At 34.7% G+C, this 23,751-nt stretch overlaps 1 protein-coding gene across 3 annotated transcripts in view; it reads left to right on the forward strand.

The window, feature by feature from the left end:
• Positions 1 to 72: 72 nt before the first annotated feature.
• The window catches only part of pcnx2 (pecanex 2), a 52,013-nt gene continuing 28,334 nt past the window's right edge, over positions 73 to 23,751 (forward strand). Inside the window, exons 1-21 of one of the 3 annotated variants that reach the window (XM_087279193.1) lie at positions 73 to 487; positions 2,094 to 2,293; positions 2,467 to 2,581; positions 3,244 to 3,280; positions 5,441 to 6,487; positions 7,160 to 7,301; positions 8,256 to 8,398; positions 8,496 to 8,574; positions 9,871 to 10,006; positions 10,174 to 10,316; positions 12,028 to 12,181; positions 12,268 to 12,300; positions 12,379 to 12,550; positions 13,103 to 13,213; positions 13,315 to 13,406; positions 15,374 to 15,483; positions 15,614 to 15,722; positions 16,404 to 16,496; positions 17,705 to 17,855; positions 20,429 to 20,570; positions 22,894 to 23,071. In XM_087279193.1, coding sequence (XP_087135319.1) covers positions 335 to 487; positions 2,094 to 2,293; positions 2,467 to 2,581; positions 3,244 to 3,280; positions 5,441 to 6,487; positions 7,160 to 7,301; positions 8,256 to 8,398; positions 8,496 to 8,574; positions 9,871 to 10,006; positions 10,174 to 10,316; positions 12,028 to 12,181; positions 12,268 to 12,300; positions 12,379 to 12,550; positions 13,103 to 13,213; positions 13,315 to 13,406; positions 15,374 to 15,483; positions 15,614 to 15,722; positions 16,404 to 16,496; positions 17,705 to 17,855; positions 20,429 to 20,570; positions 22,894 to 23,071 — 3,540 coding nt within the window. In that variant the 5' untranslated portion in view covers positions 73 to 334. Of the gene's footprint in view, positions 488 to 2,093; positions 2,294 to 2,466; positions 2,582 to 3,243; positions 3,281 to 5,440; positions 6,488 to 7,159; positions 7,302 to 8,255; positions 8,399 to 8,495; positions 8,575 to 9,870; positions 10,007 to 10,173; positions 10,317 to 12,027; positions 12,182 to 12,267; positions 12,301 to 12,378; positions 12,551 to 13,102; positions 13,214 to 13,314; positions 13,407 to 15,373; positions 15,484 to 15,613; positions 15,723 to 16,403; positions 16,497 to 17,704; positions 17,856 to 20,428; positions 20,571 to 22,873; positions 23,072 to 23,751 lie in introns of those variants that run through there. The other 2 variants (XM_087279194.1, XM_087279195.1) reach the window with 2 other exon arrangements.

Raw genomic sequence — 23,751 nt, forward strand, 5'->3', positions numbered from 1 at the left:
CTGATTTTCCAGAGCGCAGGGTGGGGGCGCGCGTGACTCAGTGAGCAGCGGAGCGGAGCATCTCCGCGAATCAGTCCGGTCCTCCCTCCCTCCTCTCCGCTCATGAGGATGCTGCTGGCCGCCTTTCACCGCACCAAACCAATGCTTTTATGTCGGGAAACAGGGGGCCAAGGCGTGGACGATGAAAAAGAAAAGTAAACGCTTTCGAGGGAAGATGTAGAGGCAGCTTGTGTAAATATGTAATCGCGCGCAGGGGCAGCGAGTCGAGGACGGTCGCGGTGCGGATTCGCAGCTTTCAGCATGAGATATTTGTAGCGACCATTTTTTTGCAAATATGGGCTCTCAAGTTGTGCAGACGCTACGCCAAGGAGTCTGGGCTTCACTGACTGGCGGATGGTATCATGATCCAGACCAGAATAAATTCAACAATTCGTGTCACCTGTATTTATGGATGTTTTTGCTCATGCTTCCGTTATCTCTTCATTTGGTGAGTGATACAATGTCGCAGGCCGCCCGATAATTGTGCTCTCTGCATGTATGAAGCATTTAATGGGTTAAAACCTTGCTCGAAATGTCTGCGAAAAAACGAAATACATAACAACAATGCATAATGCATCAATTTGGGTGTTTATGCTCTTAGTAGTAGGCACTGTCGCATTTTTCTTCTGCATAGGCTCCTGTACAGGTGATGAAAGCATGACAGACTGTCAAAGCACTGGAAAGCAATTACAGTAACAGCATTATGGATTTTGTTTGTGGTCATTATTAATATAATAATAGTAATAATAATAATAATAAATCATTATTAGTTGAAATAAAATCAAACAAAACCAAAAAATACTAAATGGGATTTTTGAGTATTTATCTGTCTAAACCTTTAAAAATAAATCTTGTTTTTGTTTTAGCATCAGTGGTTTTATTTGGACCTTTAAAACCATGAAACCATTTTATTCCACACACAAAAAGGTTTCCAATAGTCAATGTTCTTTTAATAGATGAAAAGTTTCCTTGTAGAAATAGTTAAATTGCAAAACCTTCATTTGCAACATTTATTTTTAAGCGTGTAATTAAAATATGTAATTGCACTGTTAAAATAATTATAATTTCAGTGGAAAAACTGTAAAAATTCTACAGTAAAAATTCAGGTAGTAAGTTTCCTTAATATATACAATAAAACATACATTTTAAATGTTCTCATCAGTTATGCACTTTAGAGTTTTATGTTACATCCGATGTTGATAAATAATGTTAATTGCATTAATTTTTTTTTTTTTGTGTGTTACCAATACCATTATGGTGAAATAGTTGTTGTGTGAATGACACTGAGTTCCTTCTATATATGTTTCTCTGCTTGTTATGAAATTTGTTTTTGGATCAGTTGGTTTATCATAAGACTTTCTCATCACAACCTGCTAATGGTTGTGTTTTTGTCTGTGTAACAAAGGCATGTATATGTACACTGTAAAACCCAAAAAGTTAAGGTAACTCAAACCATTCGAGAAAACTAATTTTAACAAACCAATTAACTTCAAAATCTAATCCTATTGAGTACTGTGGACCTAATCAATTTGAGTAAACAAAGCAGTTTGAGCACAGTAAAAAAAATAAAAAGACAGAACTCAAAAAAAAAGAGAACTCAAACCATCTGAGTACTGTAAAACCCAATAGGTTAAGGCAACTCAAAACGATTGTTACAAACCATTTGAGTTAAAAATCTAATCTACTGGAAACTTACTCCATTTAACTTGAAGTAATGAGGTATTTAATTAACTCATTACCTCCAACACTAAGTTCAAAACTCTTTTCAAATCAGTAGAATTAACTTTCAGTAACTAGTTAACTACACTTATTTCATTTGATAAAGTCGACTGTTGGGTTTTACAGTGTAGTGTTGTTACCTCAATACTCTGATGTACAATACTATAAATTAATGAAATAAAGCATCATTTGGAAAAGTATTTTACATTTTCTACCGTATTTTTAATTGGCAAAGTTTTGGCAACCACAGCTGCTATTTGTTTTTACCCTAAATTTTACAGAATATATTTTACATTGTGGTTCTGACGTGTTTTCTCGTTGTCTTTCTTCCTCAGGCTCTTCCACCCACCACTACTACCCTCAGCATCTACTGCACATCAGTGACACTTTTCTTCATTGTCATTAAGATGATAAATTATCGCCTCCATGTGATGTTCGATAAGGGCGACATTGTAGCCCAGAATAGTGTGCCTGACATCAGCAAAGGTGTAGACAAGAAAAGCAATGCATCTGATTCCTGTCTTCCATCTCTAAGGTAGGTCCCAATTTAGATGTGCCCTTTATTGATTTCAATATAATTTCTCAAATTATTTCAAAGGCTATGTTTGTCAACTAAAAAAAAAAATGTATTCCTGACCAGCTTGTAAAATCTGTGCTGGCAGAAATAGTTTGATTTATTTGTCAGGCTAAAGTTGTTTTAATCTACAGGAAGAGCAGCACAGTTCCCGACAGTGTTGCCACATCAGTTTTGACCAAAAACAGACCAAGTCCAGTAATACAAGTCACAGTAAAACAAACTGAAACAGACCCTGGATTGATTGGAGTGAGTACATTTATTTTATTTGTAAAGAATATTATACGTTACTTACAATAGGACACTATGAAATCTGTTTAATTTTCCTGAATGGTTTAATAATTATTTTCCTAATTCATTTTATTACCTAGTATGTTTTTTTCCCAATATTTCTGGACTTCATCATAATAATTAAAATAAATGTTAGTAATCAAAACGCGTGCCCAATTAATTTAAACCATATTTAGTAAGAATTTAACTGACTATTTTAATTCCATTCTATTCAAGTACTTACAATAGTAAAATATTTGTCACAATTTTGCGTCATTTCAAGTTAAAAATGTATGTCATGTATCCAGACAAATCACATATCCATATACATTGTATATACTTCATATTTATTTATTTATTTATTTATTTATTCATTCATTTATTTATATTTATTTATTTATTGAGACAGTAGTGCCCATCATAGTTTGATTGGATGAACAGCATTACATTTGATGTATTGTGATTGTTTTGTAGTTGATTCCATTATTATTCTGCCATTTGGTTCGGTTGATAGTATAATAACAACATACTGAAAGCATATAAGCATTACACAATCCTTGCAATACTGTTGTGTTATAATGTACTGATGCATTTCAAATAATGTGTTATTTTTGTTAACCTGCTTTCAAAAACTTGTGAAGGAATGTCCAAAATCTGAGGAGCTGAAAAATACGGAGGGTATGTATAGCAGCAGCTTTAATTTTAGCACTGGCCTGGTTTCACTGCAGTGCAAGAGATCCTCACAATGCTGGGAACATGCTGTGCAGATACATCACTGTAAGTTCCTGCCACTGAGCCTAGCATATGAACTGAGGAATAACTTGACTGCTTTCTATCTTGCTTCAGTTAGACATCACACTGAGTGTTACATCCTGCCAGGACCCCTCAAAAAGAGCTGTCAGAAAGAAAGGCCAAACACAGCTTTACACTTGCATTGTGAGGGTCTCTGGCTGCATCAAAACGATTTTTTGTTGTATTTTTTTTAATTGAAAGAAATTGAAGTGTGGTTTTTATGTGATATATTGCATTGTTTTTATTTAATACATTATAACGTACATAAAAATGTGAATTCCTTGTGAAATGGTGCTCAACATTGATCAGTTTATTATCCTGTGTTAAAGCACAGTGCCAACAGATAATGCAAACAAAACTAAAAACCAAGTAATATACTGTATTTGTTATTTATCTTAATAAAATGCATACAATTATAGTTTCTATAATTATAATTACATATATTTTAAGTTTGATGTTGAATAATATATTTGTAATTTTCAGAATACTTTGTTAAATGTAAAAAATGTTTGTCATGTATACATGCATTTGTTGTTTAATGTAATTTAAAATACACATTAAAATGATATGATAAAAAGTCATTGTTTTATCAGGTAATCCGATACAAAAATTTTATTTAGATATAAAAAGTTTAATATTCCAGAGATGGGTTGCGGCTGGAAGGGCATCCGCTGCGTAAAAACTTGCTGGATAAGTTGTTGGTTCATTCCGCTGTGGCGACCCCGGATTAATAAAGGGACTAAGCCGACAAGAAAATTAACGAATGAATGAAGGAAAAAGTTTAACTTATTATTTTTAGTCAGTTTGACTGATGAAAGTTGAGACGACTAAAGATTCAACAGCAAAAAATAAGCTGCTTTATCTAAGCTTTATTTACAGCCTATTCGTGTCAACGTCAATGTTTCCCATTCACTTTGAATGGCTGATGTCAAGCATTACCGAACTGAACTGTGGATCGGTCTGCGCTGCTTTAGTGCTTTTGCTCACTGTAGAATTTGGGAATTTTTCAACTTTTTAAGTCTCAATTGTCAGCCAATCAAATCGCTTCATGCCAATACCCCATCTCAGACAGTAGCCGATTGCGGACTTACTTTATTGGCTGATGCTGCTATGATGATCACATCAGCCTCAACTTCAGACACGCCCTACGTGAAAGTGTTTGATATTAAGCCCTGTGTGAACGCAGGGTTATAGGGTGGCAGGGTTGCTCAGTGGTAAGCACTGTCGCCTCACAGGAAATAAAAGTTGCTAGTTCAAGTCCCGGCTTGGCCAGTTGGCATTTCTGTTTGGAGTTTGCATGTTCTCCCCATGTTGGAGTGGGTTTTCTCCATTTCCCCCTGTTTCCCCCACCGTCCAAAGACATGCACTATAGGTGGATTGAATAAACTAAATTGTATATAGTGTATGTATGTGTGAATGAGTGTGTATGGGTGTTTCTCAGTTCTACCAGAAAGACTCGGGAGGCGGAAAAACGTTATAACATTTATTGAGACTGCATAAAACATTGCAATTTCAGTTACTGTCCTTGTGTATAGTCCTTTGGCCTAAGCCCCGTTGATAATGCAGGTCTCGTGAAAGGCTGGCAAATACTGCCTGAAGATAAAGGCAGGGCGGAGTTAAACTCCAGCGAGAACGAGGCCCAACCTGGTGGTGGTAAGGAGGACGGCGGGAACTTAGGTTACGTCAACTATGATCAGCAAAGGAAATTGTTTAGACGGCTTTTTTATATAATCGGCTTGATCATTATTGGCTGAATTGATAATTATGAAAAATAACGTAGAATTAGAGTCCTTCTGGTAAAACCCTTGCTGAAGCTTACATCTGCTGTGTAAAAGGTATGCTGGAATAGTTGGTGGTTGATTCCTCTGTGGCGATCTCTGTAATAGAGAATAATCCAAAGGAAAATGAATGACTGAATGATGTATAGTGGAAAAGCCCTGCAAGTCTTTGTGTAAGCAGTATTGGTTAGCATTTTATAGTTAGCATTGTGCATATTTGCAAACCATGTGTCAATCAGTTTAAACAAGCATAATGTTGTTTTTCCAGGTCAGAGTGATGTCATCTGTAATGACCGATCTAGACCAGAGGCGGAGGAGCAACTCACCCCAGACGACGATGTGTTCAGTCCTAACACTGACCAGTCTGCCCCTCTCCTCCAGGGAGAGCAGATTCCTTCAGCCCACAGAGACAAAGCTGAGGAAGATCTACCACCTACACCTACCAACGAAGACGATAAACCCCCAACTGACCCCAACAACAACAATACCTCTCTAGAAATCGCAGAGAACAGAGAAAGACCCGAGGAAAATTACTGTTCGGATGAAATCGCAGTGGTTCTAGTTGACAACTCAAGTCCCTCGGTCAACCTGGATGAAAGCGATACAGTGAAGATCATCATCACAATGAGCTGTGACCCACAGACTGCAGCTGAGCTGGAGGAGTCTGTCAAACAGAGCATCTTACAGTCAGCCCAATCCCACCAGGGAGATTCAGACTGTCCTGTCAAAATTCCTGTCATCACTTTTGACTCCCCTCACGAAGCAGAGGAACCCACTGCAGAAGACGATGAGAAAGATGACACGCCAATCGGAGGAGACAACTCAGTTCAGGAGAAGTCTGAGCATCAAGACAGTCTTCTTGCCAAAGAGCCCATCAGTTCCGACTCGGCTCAAGAATGTAAAGAAATAGAGAGCAATGAGCAAGAGATGCCCAACATGAGCCCCCTCATGACCAACAACAGCTCTTCAGGCATTGATGTGAACTCCCACCCTGATGAAAGTGACCCACCAGAGCTGAAGTTGGATGCTGACGGATTCCTGCAAATTCCGTCAGCGTACATGAGATGCACTCAGAGCGGAAGGACACATGCGAGGGGACTCAGTATTGATAGTGGAAGAGATGCTGTTCTTATTAGCTACAAAGCAAAAGATAAGCTTGGTACGATGACATCCTCCAAGTCAGACCTTGAAGCCAAGGAGGGACAAATACCCAATGAGTCTAACTTTGTTGAGTTTGTGTCTCTGCTGGAGTCGATCAACAGCATCAGATTTGGAGGAGGAAATGAGGCTGAGGAGGAGATCGAAGAGAGAAATGGTGAGCAAGTGGGATTCATTGGATATTAGTTGCCATATTGGGCGAGAAATGATTTTTAATGCTTTGGTTATCGACCCGATAAGATAAATATCAGCACCATAAATGAAATCTTGTATTGTTAGATTACTTTAATCAATTTCAGATATGTGCTGCTTTCTATAAGGGTTTTGATGGTGTCTTCCACATTATGAGACATTGCACAGAACAGTTGTAAACTTCAGGAAAATTTGTCGATGAAGGGAATTCAGGATGTCAACAGCATGGAAGTTTTTCCCCTATGACCAAAACAGGAACATTTTTTCTTGCCAAATTTCTGTCATAATTTTTCCATCTTCCACTGTTTCCAAACCTGTTTGAGTTTCCTTCTTTTGTTAAACACAAAGATACTTTGAACAATGTTGGAAAGCAGTAGACATTGACTTCAATAATATTGTTTCCTACTGTGGATGTCAATGGCTATTGATTTCCAACAACCCCAAAGTATCTTTTGTGTTCAAAAGAAGGTCTATCCCTTTAAGAATTCAAAATAAAATCAGTTGTCCAGTATATTTGTTGGCCTTTTTGAGCCATTGGATAGATTTCTTATGTTGGTGCATCCTTAGTGTGTGCTATTTTTTGTATGACTCTAGATTGTGTATCTTTGGTAAAAATGAATGTTCTAACTCCTTCCAGAACAAAGCATGACGACGGAGAAGGACTCTGATGTATCAGAATCCACAGGACAACATGAGCGTCCAAATCCACCGAACAGTCTGGCTACAGATACAATGAAAACCATTCCAGAGACTCTTATTCCTATTGTGTCTCCAGAGAGGTATGTACTGTGTCATCTGCAACACAAGCTAATTGTGAAAATGCACCCATCAATACATTTTTGGAGAGCGTGAATTATGTAGACAGAGCTATATATGGCTGCATTTCATCTTTAAAACGAATGCTACAGGGCAGGATGACATCGCCAATGGCTTCTGTTTCTTTTCGTGCTACCAGCTGACTGCTTACCTCAGTGTGGACAGCTTTACTGCTGTTACCACTTTGTCCAGTTAGCTCGCCATGTACGTTGGGGTCGGTGGGGTTATCGGTCGGTCTGTCTGTATGTCTATCGGTCGATGACTCAGTCAGTCAGTCAGTCGACAGCGACAGCAGCCACTGGTTGATTTACGCAAGAACAGCAGGCGGGAATGGCACTCACGAGAGAAATTTGAGATCTGAAAAAGCGTGCACAGTAGCCTCTGTTGGATTCGCAAAAACAAAAACTGTAAAAAAAGATCATCCTGGGACATATTTGCAATCTCCAGAAATGTATATACAGGGGTACATCTCAATATAGAGCCTATCTGGCAACTGTAAAAGTTATACATACGGCAAGTCTTTTCTATTTTAATTTAGAAAGAAATATTAGTTTGAAATACATGAGCAGCGGTATACAGTAAATTGACATCTAGTATAAAAAATCTAAACACCTTTATAAACAAACAACTAAAATGACAGCGATGAGAAAACAGCTGTTCAAAAAGCATCTGATCATTACCATGAGGGTGTTTTCATAAGCGCTGCATTTTAGCATTCTAGTCAAATAAAGTCATGTCCTGATTATGTACTGTAGCACTTTACACAGTAGATTGATTTGAAGCAAGCAGTCTTAACGGGATAGGATGTGAAAAACTGTCCATGTTTGCTTTCCGTTAGAATGACACTTTACAGTAAATTAGAATTCTCTGAACTCAAAGGTATACATTTTAGGGTTATTTTTCTCTGTGACCCACAGTCCACAGACAGATAAAGACAGGGACCCAGATTATGACTCTCTGCCCTCACAAACATCCCAGTCGGAAAGCTCTATGCTTCAGGTCATCTGTAGACCAGAGGCAACGTCCAAAGAGGAGGCTTATACTTTTCACACTGTTCACAGTGAGTATAGTAAACTATAGTGCATTATTTACAATTTCATATATAACTGATATTGGTGCATGTGGAGCGAGGCTTTTAACATGTATAATACTTACAGGAGAGAGACCTCGGAAACTGTACAATGAAAGAGCTCTAAACTTACCCCTTGGTGCCGAGCTCATCACTGGCAACATATGGTACAGTATCTTATCTGTCTTTCACAACCACAACCATTAAAGGAATAGTTCACCCCCCCCACCCCCCCCCCCCCCACACAAAAAAAATGTCATAATTTTTTCCCTTTCACTTGTTTAAGACAATCCTAAGTTTCTTTTTTCTGTCCAACACAAAAGCATATAAACTAAAGAATATCAGAAAACCAGTAGCCACTGACTTACTTAGTGATGTTTTATAAGCAAATTTCAGGAGGAACACGTGCAAATGTTTCAGCCATTTAATACGTTATTGACAATCATTCTATTATCCAATCAGTATTAGACCAAACCCCTATAAATACAAAAGCTGTCCTACCTGCATTATCTCACGAAGTTAGCATCCCTCCACCACCCCGACATCTCATCTCACACCTCTTACCCACCCAGGAGAGCATTCTGGGGCCAGGCTAAACACTTCCATAAACCCCAACTTCTCTCTATTGCCCGATAAGGTGAATAACACAAGTTGGAGTGTCTTCCTCGAGCTCAGAGCCCTCTCCCTGGACAGCATGCCAAATACGCTTTATTCTTACACATCTGTAAGTGTGAACTTGTGATTTATGGAAATGAGTGGATACCTGTTACCAGTATTCTTCAAAATATCTTCTTTTGAGAACAACAGAAAAAAACTCCTAAATGTTTGGAACCAATTGTGATTAAGTAAATAGTGAGGTAATTTTCTGTTTTGGGTGAACTATCCATTTAATATTAAATCAAAATAAAAGTAATGTGTTTATATTGTGTTGTTTTAAAGTCTTTGTACAATGGTTGGAATCCATCCAAGGCCAAAAACACTTTAAATTAATGTATACTAATTTAGTAAATTATTACTAAATTAATATACATTGCATATTCACCTCAGTAATGATGGTGTCAGATTTACCACATCAAGTCAGAGTCCTCATCCTTTAAAAGTGCATGCAAAATGGTTCTGCTTCTTACCACCGAAAACAACTAATAACTCTTCCAGGCTAAATATTGTGATTGTCAGAGTGGGAACTGTTCATGGGCAGTCAATGAAGACCACATACTGGCATTAAGCACATTTGTTATAAAACTAAAATCACAGACAACTCATTTCTGTACCTTGTTCTTTCTTTTAAGAGACAATAACTCTATCTTTACATATTCAACTTTGGATTGATCTTTATATTGAGCTTTGAATTGTTGCAGATCTTTATCATATCCAGTGTTATATCAATATCCTGAAAAGCATAATAGAGGCACTATATATATAAAAACAGCTGTTAAAAAGTTATGTTACCATCTCTCCATTAGTGATCTGCTTTCCACATCCTCCAACTCGGAGTGCCAAGATGGGTTGGCGGGAGGGCCTTCTGAATGCCCGTTCCAGCAACGAATCCTGCCAACTCGCCGACTCCGGCCCAGAAGAACCCATCCGGAAATCTTCCAGGTGTACAATTCTTCCTCCCACACATTACATTAAGCTGGCTCTGGCACAACACAACAGACAAAAACACATAGTTGGATTGTTATGCTAGTTATAATGCATATCTTAAAAAAAAAACGGCCAAAAATTATAAATCCCTATTAAAAGGTTTAAATTTGTCTCATGCACAGGAGGAAGATTCTTTAGACGATTCATCCGAAACATCAACCCAGGAGAAGCCCTCAAGGAAATTATATTACAAATTAAAGGTTTTTCCTGGAAAATGGGTGAACATATTGTACGATCGATTAACCTTGATGGCACTGTTAGACAGGTGAGTGTCAAGATGATGCTTTCGTTTCATTGATTTTGATTGATTTTATTGTTTGAGTTTTCAAGTCATTGTCAAGAATCATCAAAAGATTAATTTTTTTTGCCAACTGTTCTATTACTATTTTGTTTATTATAGTATACAGTACAGTACTTTCTACTATGTTTTACGTCTATAGAAATACTCTATTCTTCTAATGCTATCATTTTCTAATCTACTTTCCATATTTTACTTTATAAAAAAATATATATGTATATATATATATATAATACATGTGTATATATATTATCTACAATTCCTTTAGTTGAGTTTAACCATTTTTTAATCCAATGAGCTGATGTCCGGGTCTGGTGGGAGCACTTTTAGCTTAGTTTAGCATAAATCAATTAATCAGATTAGACAGATTAGAGAGTTTTAATCATTTTCCTATTTAAAATAATGATATTATACCGCTGAAGAAAATTGATAAATTGATAATACACTAAAACCGTTTTGTATAACTGCAATAAAAAAAAAAATGAGGAATTGTTTCCGGCTCCATTTTACAAAAACAGGTTGAAAAACCTTACTTAAACTTACTAATAAAATAATTGCATGAATAACATACATGTAATATTTTAAAATAAGTTTCGTTTACTTTATTAGGTATTATGTATTTTTTAATATCTGACCAGATTTTTGTATGAAGAAAATGCTTGTTGTTATTTAACCGTTGCTTTTGGAAGAACACTTGTTTTTTTGCAGTTAGGATTTTCCTAATATAATGGTTATTAATTTTTTTTTTAATCCATGATAAAAAGGCCCTTAATAGTATGGAAGAGAACCAGATACATGGTTATACATCTTTGTGGTTTTAATAAGGCGAAGTAATTATGGTGAGATACAATGAAGCAATTGTTTGTGTCATTGAAAGTAATTTTTAAACCAAAAGTGCCATGGTTGCATTGTGCCTGCTCCTGCTTCATGGTACAGCACCAAACTTGATTTTACTTGAATATACCAGAATGAGAATATAGTTCCTGACCATATCTGCCTAGAAAATTGTAACCTTTCATTTTCCATCGGTCTTAGCACATGATGTAACTACAGAAGTGTCAAGCTTTGATGGCGCAATATGTAGTGTTGCCACCTCACAGCAAGAAGGTCGCTGGTTCAAGCCTCGGCTGGGTCAGTTGGTTATTCTGTGTGGAGTTTGGTCCGTAGTGTATGTGTGTGAATGAGTGTGTATGGATGTTTCTCAGAGATGGGTTGCAGCTGGAAGGGCATCTGCTGCGTAAAACATATGCTGGATAGGTTGGTGGTGGATTCTACTACGGCGACTCCAGGTTAATAAAGGGGCTAAGCCATAAAGAAAATGAATAAATGAATGAATGAATGAATAAATGAATGAATAAATGAATGAATGAATGAATGGTCTCATCTGATTCAATGATCTATGCTAAGCTAAGTTAAAAGTACTCCTGCCAGACTCGGGGATCATCTACATAGATTAAAAAATGTGTGGACAAATCTAGTACACTATATATATATATATATATATATATATATATATATATATATATATATACACAATATTTTACCTATTTATCTTTTGTATTTGAAACTCTCTGTCTCTTTCTTTATAATTCAAAAACTGCATCAGACTAAATGATAAAAAACCTTTTTTATTTTATTAATCGAAACAAACAAAAAAACATGCATAATGTATTTGCAGGAACATGGATATGACCGAAAACATGGTGGCTGTATTTTTAGCATTCTTGGTGGCTTTTTTGGGTTTTGTGCTTCTGAATGAGGGCTGCTTTAAAGACATCTGGGTATTTCAGTTCTGCCTGGTCATTGCCAGCTGCCAATATTCCTTGCTGAAGGTACAGAGTTCTTCACTTTATAGCCAATCTTTGCAGAAAATGAATCTACTTCTAAGCTGCCAGCTAAAGCCTCTTATGTTTTATAGAGTGTTCAGCCAGACGCAGCTTCACCTGTTCATGTAAGTTTACTACAGAAGCATTCAAAGCAATTTGTTATCATGGATGAATAAATATAAATATGTTTCCTTTTTTTTCAGGGCCATAATCAAATTGTCATCTACAGTCGTGCTGCATATTTCTGTATCTTCTGTGGCCTTATTTGGATTTTGGAGATAGTGTTGAGAACCCCAGACCTCCCAGTGTCCACTTTCTATGGCATAACAATAGTAACGTCAGATGTCCTACAATACACGCAAGACATTTTAGTCGGTAGGTGTTTTAAAATTAAGCTAAACATTTTAAAGTGCCCCATGTATTCTAATTTAATGGTTGCTAATTTTATTTTCTTTGCCTCAGTTGGTTAACATCTATCAAACATAAAAAAAAAAAAAACATTACATGCAGTACATTTCAATATGATCATGTTTCATAACTGTGTCTGAAACATTCATTCAAGGATTGATTCTCTCTAAACCCCTCCTTTCTGTGAGTCTACTGTGTTCCGATTGGTCAGATTTTTCAGCGATTGATTGTGACAACTCTTTTTCACGCTGTGAAGCATTGTAGAACAACTACAAGTGTGGAATAAAATAAGAGACTGCTTAAAGTTATTAGCACTTATCTGGATTTTTCATCATTCTGGATGTGTTTTGAGTGATATGTTAATTTGTTTTAGTTGTATATTGCAAATCACACCAAAGGTTAGATCCCCCCCCCAAAAAAAACATAAAGGGGCACTTTAAAACATTGAAGATGTTTTTTGTTTAGTTTTTTTTGCAAATGTGATGGACAGTTAATGTGATGTTTATCTGATCTTTTCAGGGTTTACATACTGCTTTCCAGTAACCTTTCTTCTTGGCCTCTTTCCTCAAATCAACACCTTTGTTATATATTTTTTAGAACAAATTGATATGCACTTTTTTGGAGGTACAGGTTTGTATCCATGCTAAATCCTTATTGATTTGTATCCTCTCAAAAAGAAAAGATTATAAGTAAAATTTAAATGAAACTAATGTTTTTTGTTTTCTGCATAGCTGCAACTGGGCTCCCGTCTGCGGTTTACTGCATAGTGCGCAGTCTTACAGCACTATCTTTACTCTATGGATTTTGTCTCGGAGCTTTGAAGGTAAGATCTGTTGGGAATGGGAAATGCATTTTTAATAACAACATGCATCTAGTGTACTGGACTAAAATGCAGCATATCCAAAGAAAACGAGCAGATCTAAAGTAGATATATATATTAATATATATATATATATATATATATATATATATATATATATATATATATATATATATATACAGTGCTCAGCAAATACAAGAGCACTCCTTACAAATCTACCTTTTAAATTCATATTTTGAATAGAAAGCCAAACAATATTATAATTGTGCATACATTAGATTAGTCAGTATTGAAGCCAAATCCAGAGCTTATCTAAAAAAATAACTTACGATAACGGTCCAAAAACTAGTACACCCAAATTTATATGTTATAGAAAAATATTAAATCATTTTTTTTAATAAGATGAAAAATCAAGAGAATATAATATTGTTGAAATATTATAGGTTGTGATTTTATTTTATTTTTTTTACAATATTTTACTTGAATTTAATTGTATTATCCTTCAATTTCTAATTATGTTTGGTGACAAAAACATTATTTTAATAAATATATCTGTTTAATAAATGTGTTTTGTTTAAATGGATCATAATATATTGTCTGTATTCACTCAGAAATGGATAAAAATATTCATTTTCAAAACGGGCTGTACTCAGTTATGCTCAGCACTAAATATGAAAGCAAGACACTTCATATGACTACAGTAAACTAATATTTATCACCATACTTTCCTAATTGATTACATTAAGAAATGCAAATGTTTTTATTGCGAGTTTTGTAAAATGTTAAAATATGCAAATGAGGCATTATTTAATGGGAATTTGTTTTTATCACTCCATGATTCAGGAAATATTGCAAACTGCAAGCAAAAAAAATCTTCACAATCGTTTGTGAAATAAAATGTTGAAAATAACAAAAAAGAACTTCAGAATAGAGATGTGACCCTGAACCACAAAACTTCTTATGTTTGACGAGTATATTTTTGGCAATGTTTCATGAATATATTTAGTCAAATTCCAACTATAAGTAAATATATCGAAACTCATTTTTTTGTAATAAGTATTTATAAGAACTTTATTTTCACAAGTTTAAAGGTAATTTTCTCAGTATTTTAATATTTTTTTGAATCTTCAAATTCTAGATTTGAAAACAGACATATTGAAATGGAAACATTCTTCTGTTTTAACAAACCATACATCAATGGAAAGACTATTTATTTCTTATTACTTTCAGATTATGTAAAAATCTTAATCCTAATGAAAAAATGACACTTTTGTGGTCCATGGTGACATATGAATAAATCTTTGAAGTTTGGTTTAAGTACGGTAAATACTGAAAAGGAGATTTTAGAAACAATGATTCAAAGCATAATGTCTTAATGCAAGACACCATTCAGTTGAGGTCAAAATTATTAGGCCCTCTGAAATATTTGTCCTTTTTTTATTTTTTATTTTATTGTTTAATGGAAAGAAGATTTTGTCAACACATTTCTAAACATAATAGTTTTAATAACTCATTTAAACTCACTAATAACTGATTTATTTTATCTTTGCCAAGATGACAGTAAATAATATTTTACTAGATATATTTCAAGACACTTCTATAAAGCTTTAGGTGACATTTAAATACTAGGTTAATTAGGTCAACTAGGCAGGTTAGGGTAATTAGGCAAGTTATTGTATATTGATGGTTTGTTCTGTAGACTATAAAAAAAAATATATATATAGCTTAAAGGGGCTAATAATTTTGACCTTAAAATGATTATTAAAAATTTAAAAACTGGTTTTATTCTGGCTGAAATAAAACAAATAAGAAGTTCTCTGGAGGAAAAATATTGTAAAAATGTCCTTGCTCTGTTAAACATCATTTGAGAAATATTTTAAAAAGAACAAACTTCAAAGGGGGGCTAATAATTCTGACTTCAACTGTAGATTTTAGATGTGCAATGGCAATATTTGATATCTTGTGTGCAGGAGCCTTGGGATGAACAGCATATTCCAGCTCTTTTCTCTGGTTTCTGTGCTCTGCTAGTGGTCGTCTCCTATCATCTTAGCCGACAAAGCAGTGATCCATCAGTGTTATTGTAAGAACATTGTGCCCTTTTCATTGATCATTTAGTTTTGAACATCTGCCACAGATTTAAGCACTAGAAGAGAACTCACACCAATGCTCAGAACCAAATACTGTTTGTAAGCACATTGTTTTTGTCTCAGCTCATTGATTAAGTCCAAGCTGATGCCTTCACTTGGCCATGGTGAGGAAGAAGAAGAGGAATCAGCTGAAAACACAGACCCTCTTCCAGAGAAACTCAGAGGCTCTGTGGTGGGTGCCTTCCATTTATTAGTGGATATTTAGATCCAGCATCTTTTATTTTGCCTGAGCTTTCATCACAAGGATCAGATTTGTTTGTTATGGTTAAAAAATGCATGAGGCTGCATTTACTTGCTAAAAAAATATAAAACATTATTATTGTAGAATATTATAACATTTTCAAATAAACTCTGTTTTTAATTTAACATAGTTAAGATCAAAAGTTGTGTTTTCAGTAGTGTCACATGATTTTTGATGTCATGGTTCTTCAGAAATCATTCAGATTCGCTGATTTAGTACTTAAGAAGCATTTGTTGATGAATGTATGAAAATAGTTCTAAATATGAAAATAGTTTGTTATGGAAACTATCATACATATTTTTCATGATGTTCTCCTTGATGAATAAACAGTTCAAAAGAAGACATTTTACTTGAATTATACATTTGTTATATTATTGAAAATATATTTACTGTCAAGTTCATCAATTTAAATGATTAAATTGTGCCTGTTAAATTAAAGTACTAATTTCTTAAATCCAATAAACTATTATGTACCAGACAGCTGAAATAAAGAGCATTTATCTAAAATTTAAATATTTAGTGTAAAATAAGTGTATTTACTGTCACTTCTGATCAATATAATGCATTCTTTTCTAAATTATATCTTAAAATCAATGTATTTTGTTGTTACAGAAAGAGATTTTACTGTCAGATCTGGTTGTTTGCAGTCTGGCCTCAGTTTTGACCTTTGCAATTACTGCCAGCACGGTTTTCCTGTCTCTAAGAGTGAGTTTCTCTTACTTGTTACATTTCTTACACACAACCTCTTCAAAATCTAAATCAAATCAGAGTTATCATAGAGACATAATATCTACATTATACCTACCTACAGTTGAAACCAGAAGCTTACTTACACTGTATAGAAAGGCACATAACCATTTTTTTTCAGTCAGATGTTAATGTGACTAAACTTTTTTCTCTTTGAGTTAAGTTTGGAATATCAAATTTGTTTCTGTTATGCTTAATTGCAGAATAATGAGGGCAATATTTTTTGAGAAATTGTTATAACTTTTCTTTTACATACAATAAGATTATTATGATTCTAAAAAAGCTTAGAAGATGGTGCCAAGGTTTTGGAAGTTTCTGATTGGTTAAATTTGAGTTAATTGGAGGCACAACTGTAGAAGAGTATTTAAGGAAAACCTCAAACACGCTGCTTCCTTGTGTGACAACATGGGGAAATTAACAAGCCAGAATCAACACAAAAGCCAGATTACAATTTGCTAAATTACACTGGGGAAAATTTTTTTTTTTGGAGACATGTCCTGTGGTCTGATTGAACTGTGATTGAACTGTTTGGCCATAATGACCAGTGTTACATTTGGAGGACAAAGGGGAAAGCTTTCAAGCCTAGGAACACCATCCCAACTGTGAAGTATGTGGGCGGCAACATCATGTTGTGTGGCTGTTTTGCTGCATGCTTTAAAGACAACAGAGTAAATGTTTTGGAGTGGCCATCACAAAGCCCTGATCCCAATCCTATGGAAAATTTGTAGGCAGTTTAAAAAGCTTGTGTGAGCAAGACAGTCAACAAAACTGGCTCAGTTACACCAATCCTGTCAGGAGGAATGGGCCAAAATGTTTGGAGCTTGTGGAAGGATACCTAAAACATTTGACCAAAGTTATACAGTTTAAAAGCAAAGCTAAAAGAAATACCGAGGAAATGTATGTAAACTTTTGACTGTCTAGAAATTACTAAAAAAATCTCTAAATAAAATTTTCATTATTCTGGCCTTTAGCTAATGTAAATCATTTAAGTAACACAACAGACCTAAAACAGTAAACGTTCTGTATGATTTACCATCAGACATTTAAAAAAATATATATGATTATGTTCCTTTTTTTAGAATGTATGTAAACTTCTGGTTTCTACTGTATATTCAACGCAGTTGGCAGTATTCAGTTCCACTAACATTCTATTTTGTCCCATACAGCCATTTGTGTCCATAGTGTTGTATGCAGTAGCAGCCACTGTGGGCTTCGTGACCCACTATCTGATCCCTCAGTTACGAAAACATCACCCCTGGCTGTGGATCTCTCATCCTGTGCTGAAGAGTAAAGAGTATTCACAGTTTGAGCCAAGAGGTCAGTTTTCTTCATATGTGTATTTGTTATACATTGACATATGAGTAATAATGTCATGCTTGTTTTAAAGGTGCCGTAGAATGCATTAATACTTTTTTAAAGGATTCTCTGATATCTTTATGGAAGCTATGTGGCTTAGGTATACACAAACACACACAAAAAATCTACAGAATTGTTTTTATCCATGTACAATCAAAGAATTTGGCATTAGAAAAGTTTGATTTTACCTTATTTGGAAGGGTTGAGAATATTCATTAGCCCAGCTCTCATGCTGTCTAGGATGTTCACACAGCGTGATGGACTCTGGAAAAAACAATAAGCAAAACAATCATCAGGGATGTGATTCTTCCATATAAATATAGATTTCCATAATTTCAGAGCTCAATTGGGTTACCCTTGTAATTTGGATAAATCAATTAAATCCATAATAAAGTTTTTTTAAAGGTGGTGGAGGGGTGGGTGTCTCCATCATCATCAAAGCAGACATCCCACTTCATTCCGGAAGTCTTTCAGGGATGTAATTGTAGACCTATCTAGGCTATTTTGTATATAACATAATGATATTGTGTAGTCCTACAATGTGACGAAGCCACTGACAATATGCAAGATTATGAAATCGCCTTAATGCATGTGGCTGTGCACTTTTTCCACGCTCACATTTGCATGTCATGACCACCTGCGCTCTATGTATATTATAAATACAGCTGCAGGATGCACATTTGTTATTATCTTCTGCAGGTCATCTGTCGAGTATGTCTTCATTAATAAAGTGCTACAGCCTAGCAACTTAAATTTAATACCTGAAAGTTTCATAAGTTTAGATGATATTACAAATTTAAAAATATATATTTTATAATTAATAAAAACTATTAAAAGCAGGGACTAAGCTGAAGGAAAGTGATAAACTCTTATTAGCGATGTATGATTTTCTTCAGGGTGGAATGTTAAAGTGTATTAGGCTACTTAATTCAACTGTAATTAATATTTTGAAAGTTTGAATTGTTGACTGACTAGTAGTTTATCACATTGAAATAAAGAGTCGACTAAATTACAGGGAAAGTTATATTCTGTGGACACAAAAGAACGAACCGAGTTAGTGGCATTGGTGTGTGGATCTGTTTCGACATTGAGGTGCAAAGTATTAACCTTTTAAATATTACCTTAGTCCCTATTAAACTGCTAAACATTTGAACTCATAAAACAAACAAAAAAAGGGAAACTTAAATAGTGTGGCAAATAACAAATATATGCCTGAATCATAGTGCTGTCAAATATATATATATATATATATATATATATATATATATATATATATATATATATATATATATATATATATATATATATATAAAAATTAGTTGATGCCTTGTCGAATGACAATCATTTCAACTAAAATTAGGAGTGAGTGAGCTAACTGTCCATAACAGCTCCTGAGTTATGTGTTATAGATGTAATATAGGCAAAATTTAACTTACATCCAATAAAAATCTATTTTTTAGAGTTTATGATATTATATAATTATATTGTGGGTTTATTGACAACACAGACATGTGCATTAGTATCAACCTTTATCAATTAATATCAACCTTTGCATATTCAGATGAGGATTAAGAAGGTTATTGCAAACTATTCAAATCAGAATAAATTGGTAAGAGCTATGTGATACAACACCGTGCATAAATGTGCATTAAACACTTATAATAATCAGTTTACATGGGTCTGTTGCCTCATTAAAAACATACAGTACATGTGTCTGCTGCCTCATCCACAAATATACAGCAAACAGACACATTACACAAAATATACAGTTAAACAGACCTTATGCCTCTTCAGGGGTGCTGAATAAATCTATAATCCATCTTTCCCAAATTTTGCATTCTGATGACAACCAGCTGTGATGAGATGAGGTATTCTATGCCTGGTTGCATTAACTGAGAGCTCTATAATGCCAGTCTCATTTTGTCAAAACTTAATTGTTGTAATCTCACTGGGATCATTACATGTTAATGATCTTATGCACAACATCACAGTCAGTGTTTTGTTCTGACAGTCTGTTTTCACCAGGATTTTTTCACTCACAGTATACTGTGAACATGAGAACAAAAAAAAAACAATGGTGTTTGAGGCTCATGGTCTGTCACTGCCATGTACTGAACTATTATTATTCAGCTATGGCTGTGTATACAGATTTTTATTCTACGGCACCTTTAATAGAAGACGCTTACTTGATGTGGTTTGATGTGATTTTTTTAACTATTATATTTATTCCAATAGTGTCATAGCTGAATTTCCACAGTGTCAAATTGTCCTGATTTTAAACAGCTCTTATGACTATCATTGTTGAAAACAGTTTTGTTGGACAAAAATGAAAGTTTTTCTTGATTCTTTGATGAATACAGTTTAAAAGAAGACATTTATTTGAAGTGTTTTGTAACATTATAAATGTATTTGCATTTACAGTTTTTTTAATACATAGACTTTTTGATAAATAGACAGTAAATAGTCAATGATAATGACAATGATAAATGGACAATAGAAAGTATTTAACTGAAATATAATTGTTGTGATTTCAGAGGACGCTCACTTGATGTGGTTTGAGCGTCTTTATGTGGGGCTGCTGACTTTTGAGAAGTACATTGTCTATCCAGCCATTATCCTCAGTGCACTTACAAATGATGGCTTCACTCTTAGCCATCGGAAGAAACTAGGAATACAGTAAGTATCATTCAACTTATTCTTGTTGAAGATTTCTGGCAATCCTGTAATTTACATTTTAAAATAAATGTTTTGCGCCACTAGTAGTATGTTGGAACCACCCAAACTTAGGGCTGGAGTTCATTCCAAAAAGAAGTTGTTGAGTTGGTTCCAAAGTTAAACATAGAGTAAGAATCGATTCCTATTTTCAGTTTGTAATTAAAATATTTTCAGTTCAAAATTAATATAAATTGGACTCTCTCCTTGCATGCAATGATCACAATTGATTTACTAATTATGATCAGATACATTTCTGCAAACAGATTCAGTTAGTTCTGTTATTCACTAAATTCTAATAGCTGGTTATGTTATGCCATGCTTTATTACCCATATAAAAGACAAAATAATTATAAACTGCTGATTAAAACAGTAGGTTTAGATCTCCACTTTGAATACATAAAATTTAACAGATGCATGACATGAAGGGTTTAATTTTTTCTTGGTTTTAGATAAATATTGCTTTAGGAATCGAAAAGCCTTGCCCTAGCAGGCTTTAAATATATTAGCGTAGTCTGTATTTTGTGATTAATGACTTTTGACATCAAATAGAAAAAAATCAAAAGGCTACTTGAAAATTCTGAGTTTCTCTAAGAAACTGCATGAATACTTCATTTATTAGGTCTGGGTTTGAGTTAAATGTTTATATTCATTTTATTCCATAAAGATTGGATAATATTTTTTTCTAAATTTAAAATAAATATTTTGTCAGTAAAAGTTTTCCTTAGTTTTTTCTGAAAATGAAAGGTTGCCAGAGTAACAAATGTTTTCATTTGTTTTGAAATTATTTTAAAAATTGTATTTTTGTTGGCAAAAGATAAATATAAACATTTAAAAACATGGAACCATTTTGTTTTTGTTTCTTTTTTCTTTTTTTTCTTTCTTTTTAAATTTGGAAGAAATTTCATCAGTTCTTTACAGAATACAATTAATAAAGTTACTTTCTTAAAATGTTAACACATTTTGCCCTATGTCAAATCTGTTTTATATTGTGGTTATAATAGTAAGCACACCTTTATGCACATTTTGTGTTTATTCATCATTGAAGGGGTCACCAAACTTGTTCCTGGAGGGCCGGCGTCCTTCAGATTTTAGCTCCAACCCTAATCAAACACACCTGAACAGGCTAATCAAGGTCTTGCTAGGTATACTTGAAACATCCAGGCAGATGTGTTGAGGCAAGTTGGAGCTAAACCCTGCAGGGACACCGGCCCTCCAGGACCAGAGATTGGTGACCTCTGCATTATTGTAAAAACATAATAGGCATTTTGGCCAGCACAGGCTCATTCTGAAATGTAGCCCTATATACATTTCTGGAGATCACAAATTATGTAGCCAGAAGAATTTCATTTTAAAAATGAACGCTACAGAGTGTTATGATGCTGCCAATGGCTTCTGTTACTTTTTGTGCTACCAGCTGACGGCTTATCTCCATATGGACGGCTTTTCCGCTTTTAGAATGTTTGCATAAAAGCTCATCATGTACACGGGCAAATTTGAGACGAAGAGAGGACTTGACCACGATGACGGGGTTCTAGTCTGGTGAAGAACCTTTCCAGAAAGCAAGTAAGACAAAAGCAAAAGCCAATAAATAAGATGAACAAGTAAATAACAGGGAGAAAATGTGGTAAAATCTGACAACATGGTAAAAATCAAGGGGCTTTTCTTTTTTTCGGATTGCTTTTCAAAACACTGTTGGTTGGGTTTGAAGAAGTGGGTGGGCACTGGTCAATTGGTGCTTTTTAAAACACTATTGGTTGGGTTTAGGGAAGGAGGTGGGATATTGGTCGGTCGGTCATTAAGTCTATCTGTCAGTCAGTAGGCACGGATGGCATTTGCAAGAGAAATTTAAGGTGTGAAAAAGCGTACGCATCTGCCTCTGGTGGATTCACAAAAACACTGTAAAAAACATACCTCCTGGGATGTATTTGGAGATCTCCAGAAATGTATACAGGGCTACGTTTTCACAATGAGGCTGGGTGGATTTTGAGGTATTTTGTCATTTTGACCACTTCACACACTTTAATTATCATAAACTATTAGTATTCCTATAAGTGTATGACATGTTTTGGTAATAATATTAAACATTTTCTTCTAAAATGAATAAAAATCATCAATTTGTACTGCTTTGTTAACTTAGTATTAGTGTTAATTTATAATGTCTATATCTGGTCTCCTCAACTGACATTTTACAGCTGGTGTTAGCAGAAGTTAGCATGTGTTTGCTGTGTTTGGCTGTTTTCTGCCTCGTCACCTGAGTGTCTCAGGCGTCTGTGTCTCGCTCCAGCTGTGATGTCTTGTTGATGACAGTTGCTGGGATGAAGCTTCTTCGTGCCTCCTTTTGCGATCCCAGCTACCAGTTTCTCACGCTCATCTTCACCATCGTCTTCTTCGAGTTCGACTGTAGCAGTGCCTCCGAGACGTTCCTGCTCAACTTCTTCCTCATGTCCATCATCTTCAACAAGGTCAGTGCTGTAAGACATAAGATGGACAGTATGAATCTTCAAGAAAGCCCTACGCATTAACATACCTTCACGTTAGCTTTAGCATACAACCACAATTCGACTTTTTGTAAAATGCAATCAAATCCAGGGATGCACCAATTTACTTTATTTTTGGACAATACCAATTTTACCAAAAACATTTAAATGATTCCCCCTACAGATACTGGTCAATTGTACTATACATTACTACACAGTACTAGCTTTTTTGCATTAAATAAAATTTACCGAACATGGACTGGAACCATTTAACATTCAACTGTCCAACATTCTATGAGAGGCACAAATTATGATTAAACATGACAATTTGACACTACTCAGAGGTGATTGATTATAGCTATTAAGCATTTCTTTTAAAAACATTAACAACTACCTGACATAATAGAACATACTGTATTTATTTATTTAGGCAAGGCATATGTATCTTTATAGCCCATTTCAGACACAGTGGCAATCCAAAGTGCTTTACATAAACAAGAATAAAAGACACAAGAAAATAAAATGGTTAAAAGAATTTAACAGGACTAAAACAGATAAAAACAGGTTGAAACAGATTATAAAAGAATGAAAAAGAAAAGAAAAACATATTAGTGTGATCTGTGGGATGTAGCACGGTGCTCATTCAGTAATAGCACAGCTAAACA

This window comes from Danio rerio, chromosome 13 (genome assembly GCF_052040795.2).
Source record: "Danio rerio strain M-AB ecotype USA chromosome 13, GRCz13ab, whole genome shotgun sequence".
NCBI lineage: Eukaryota > Metazoa > Chordata > Actinopteri > Cypriniformes > Danionidae > Danio > Danio rerio.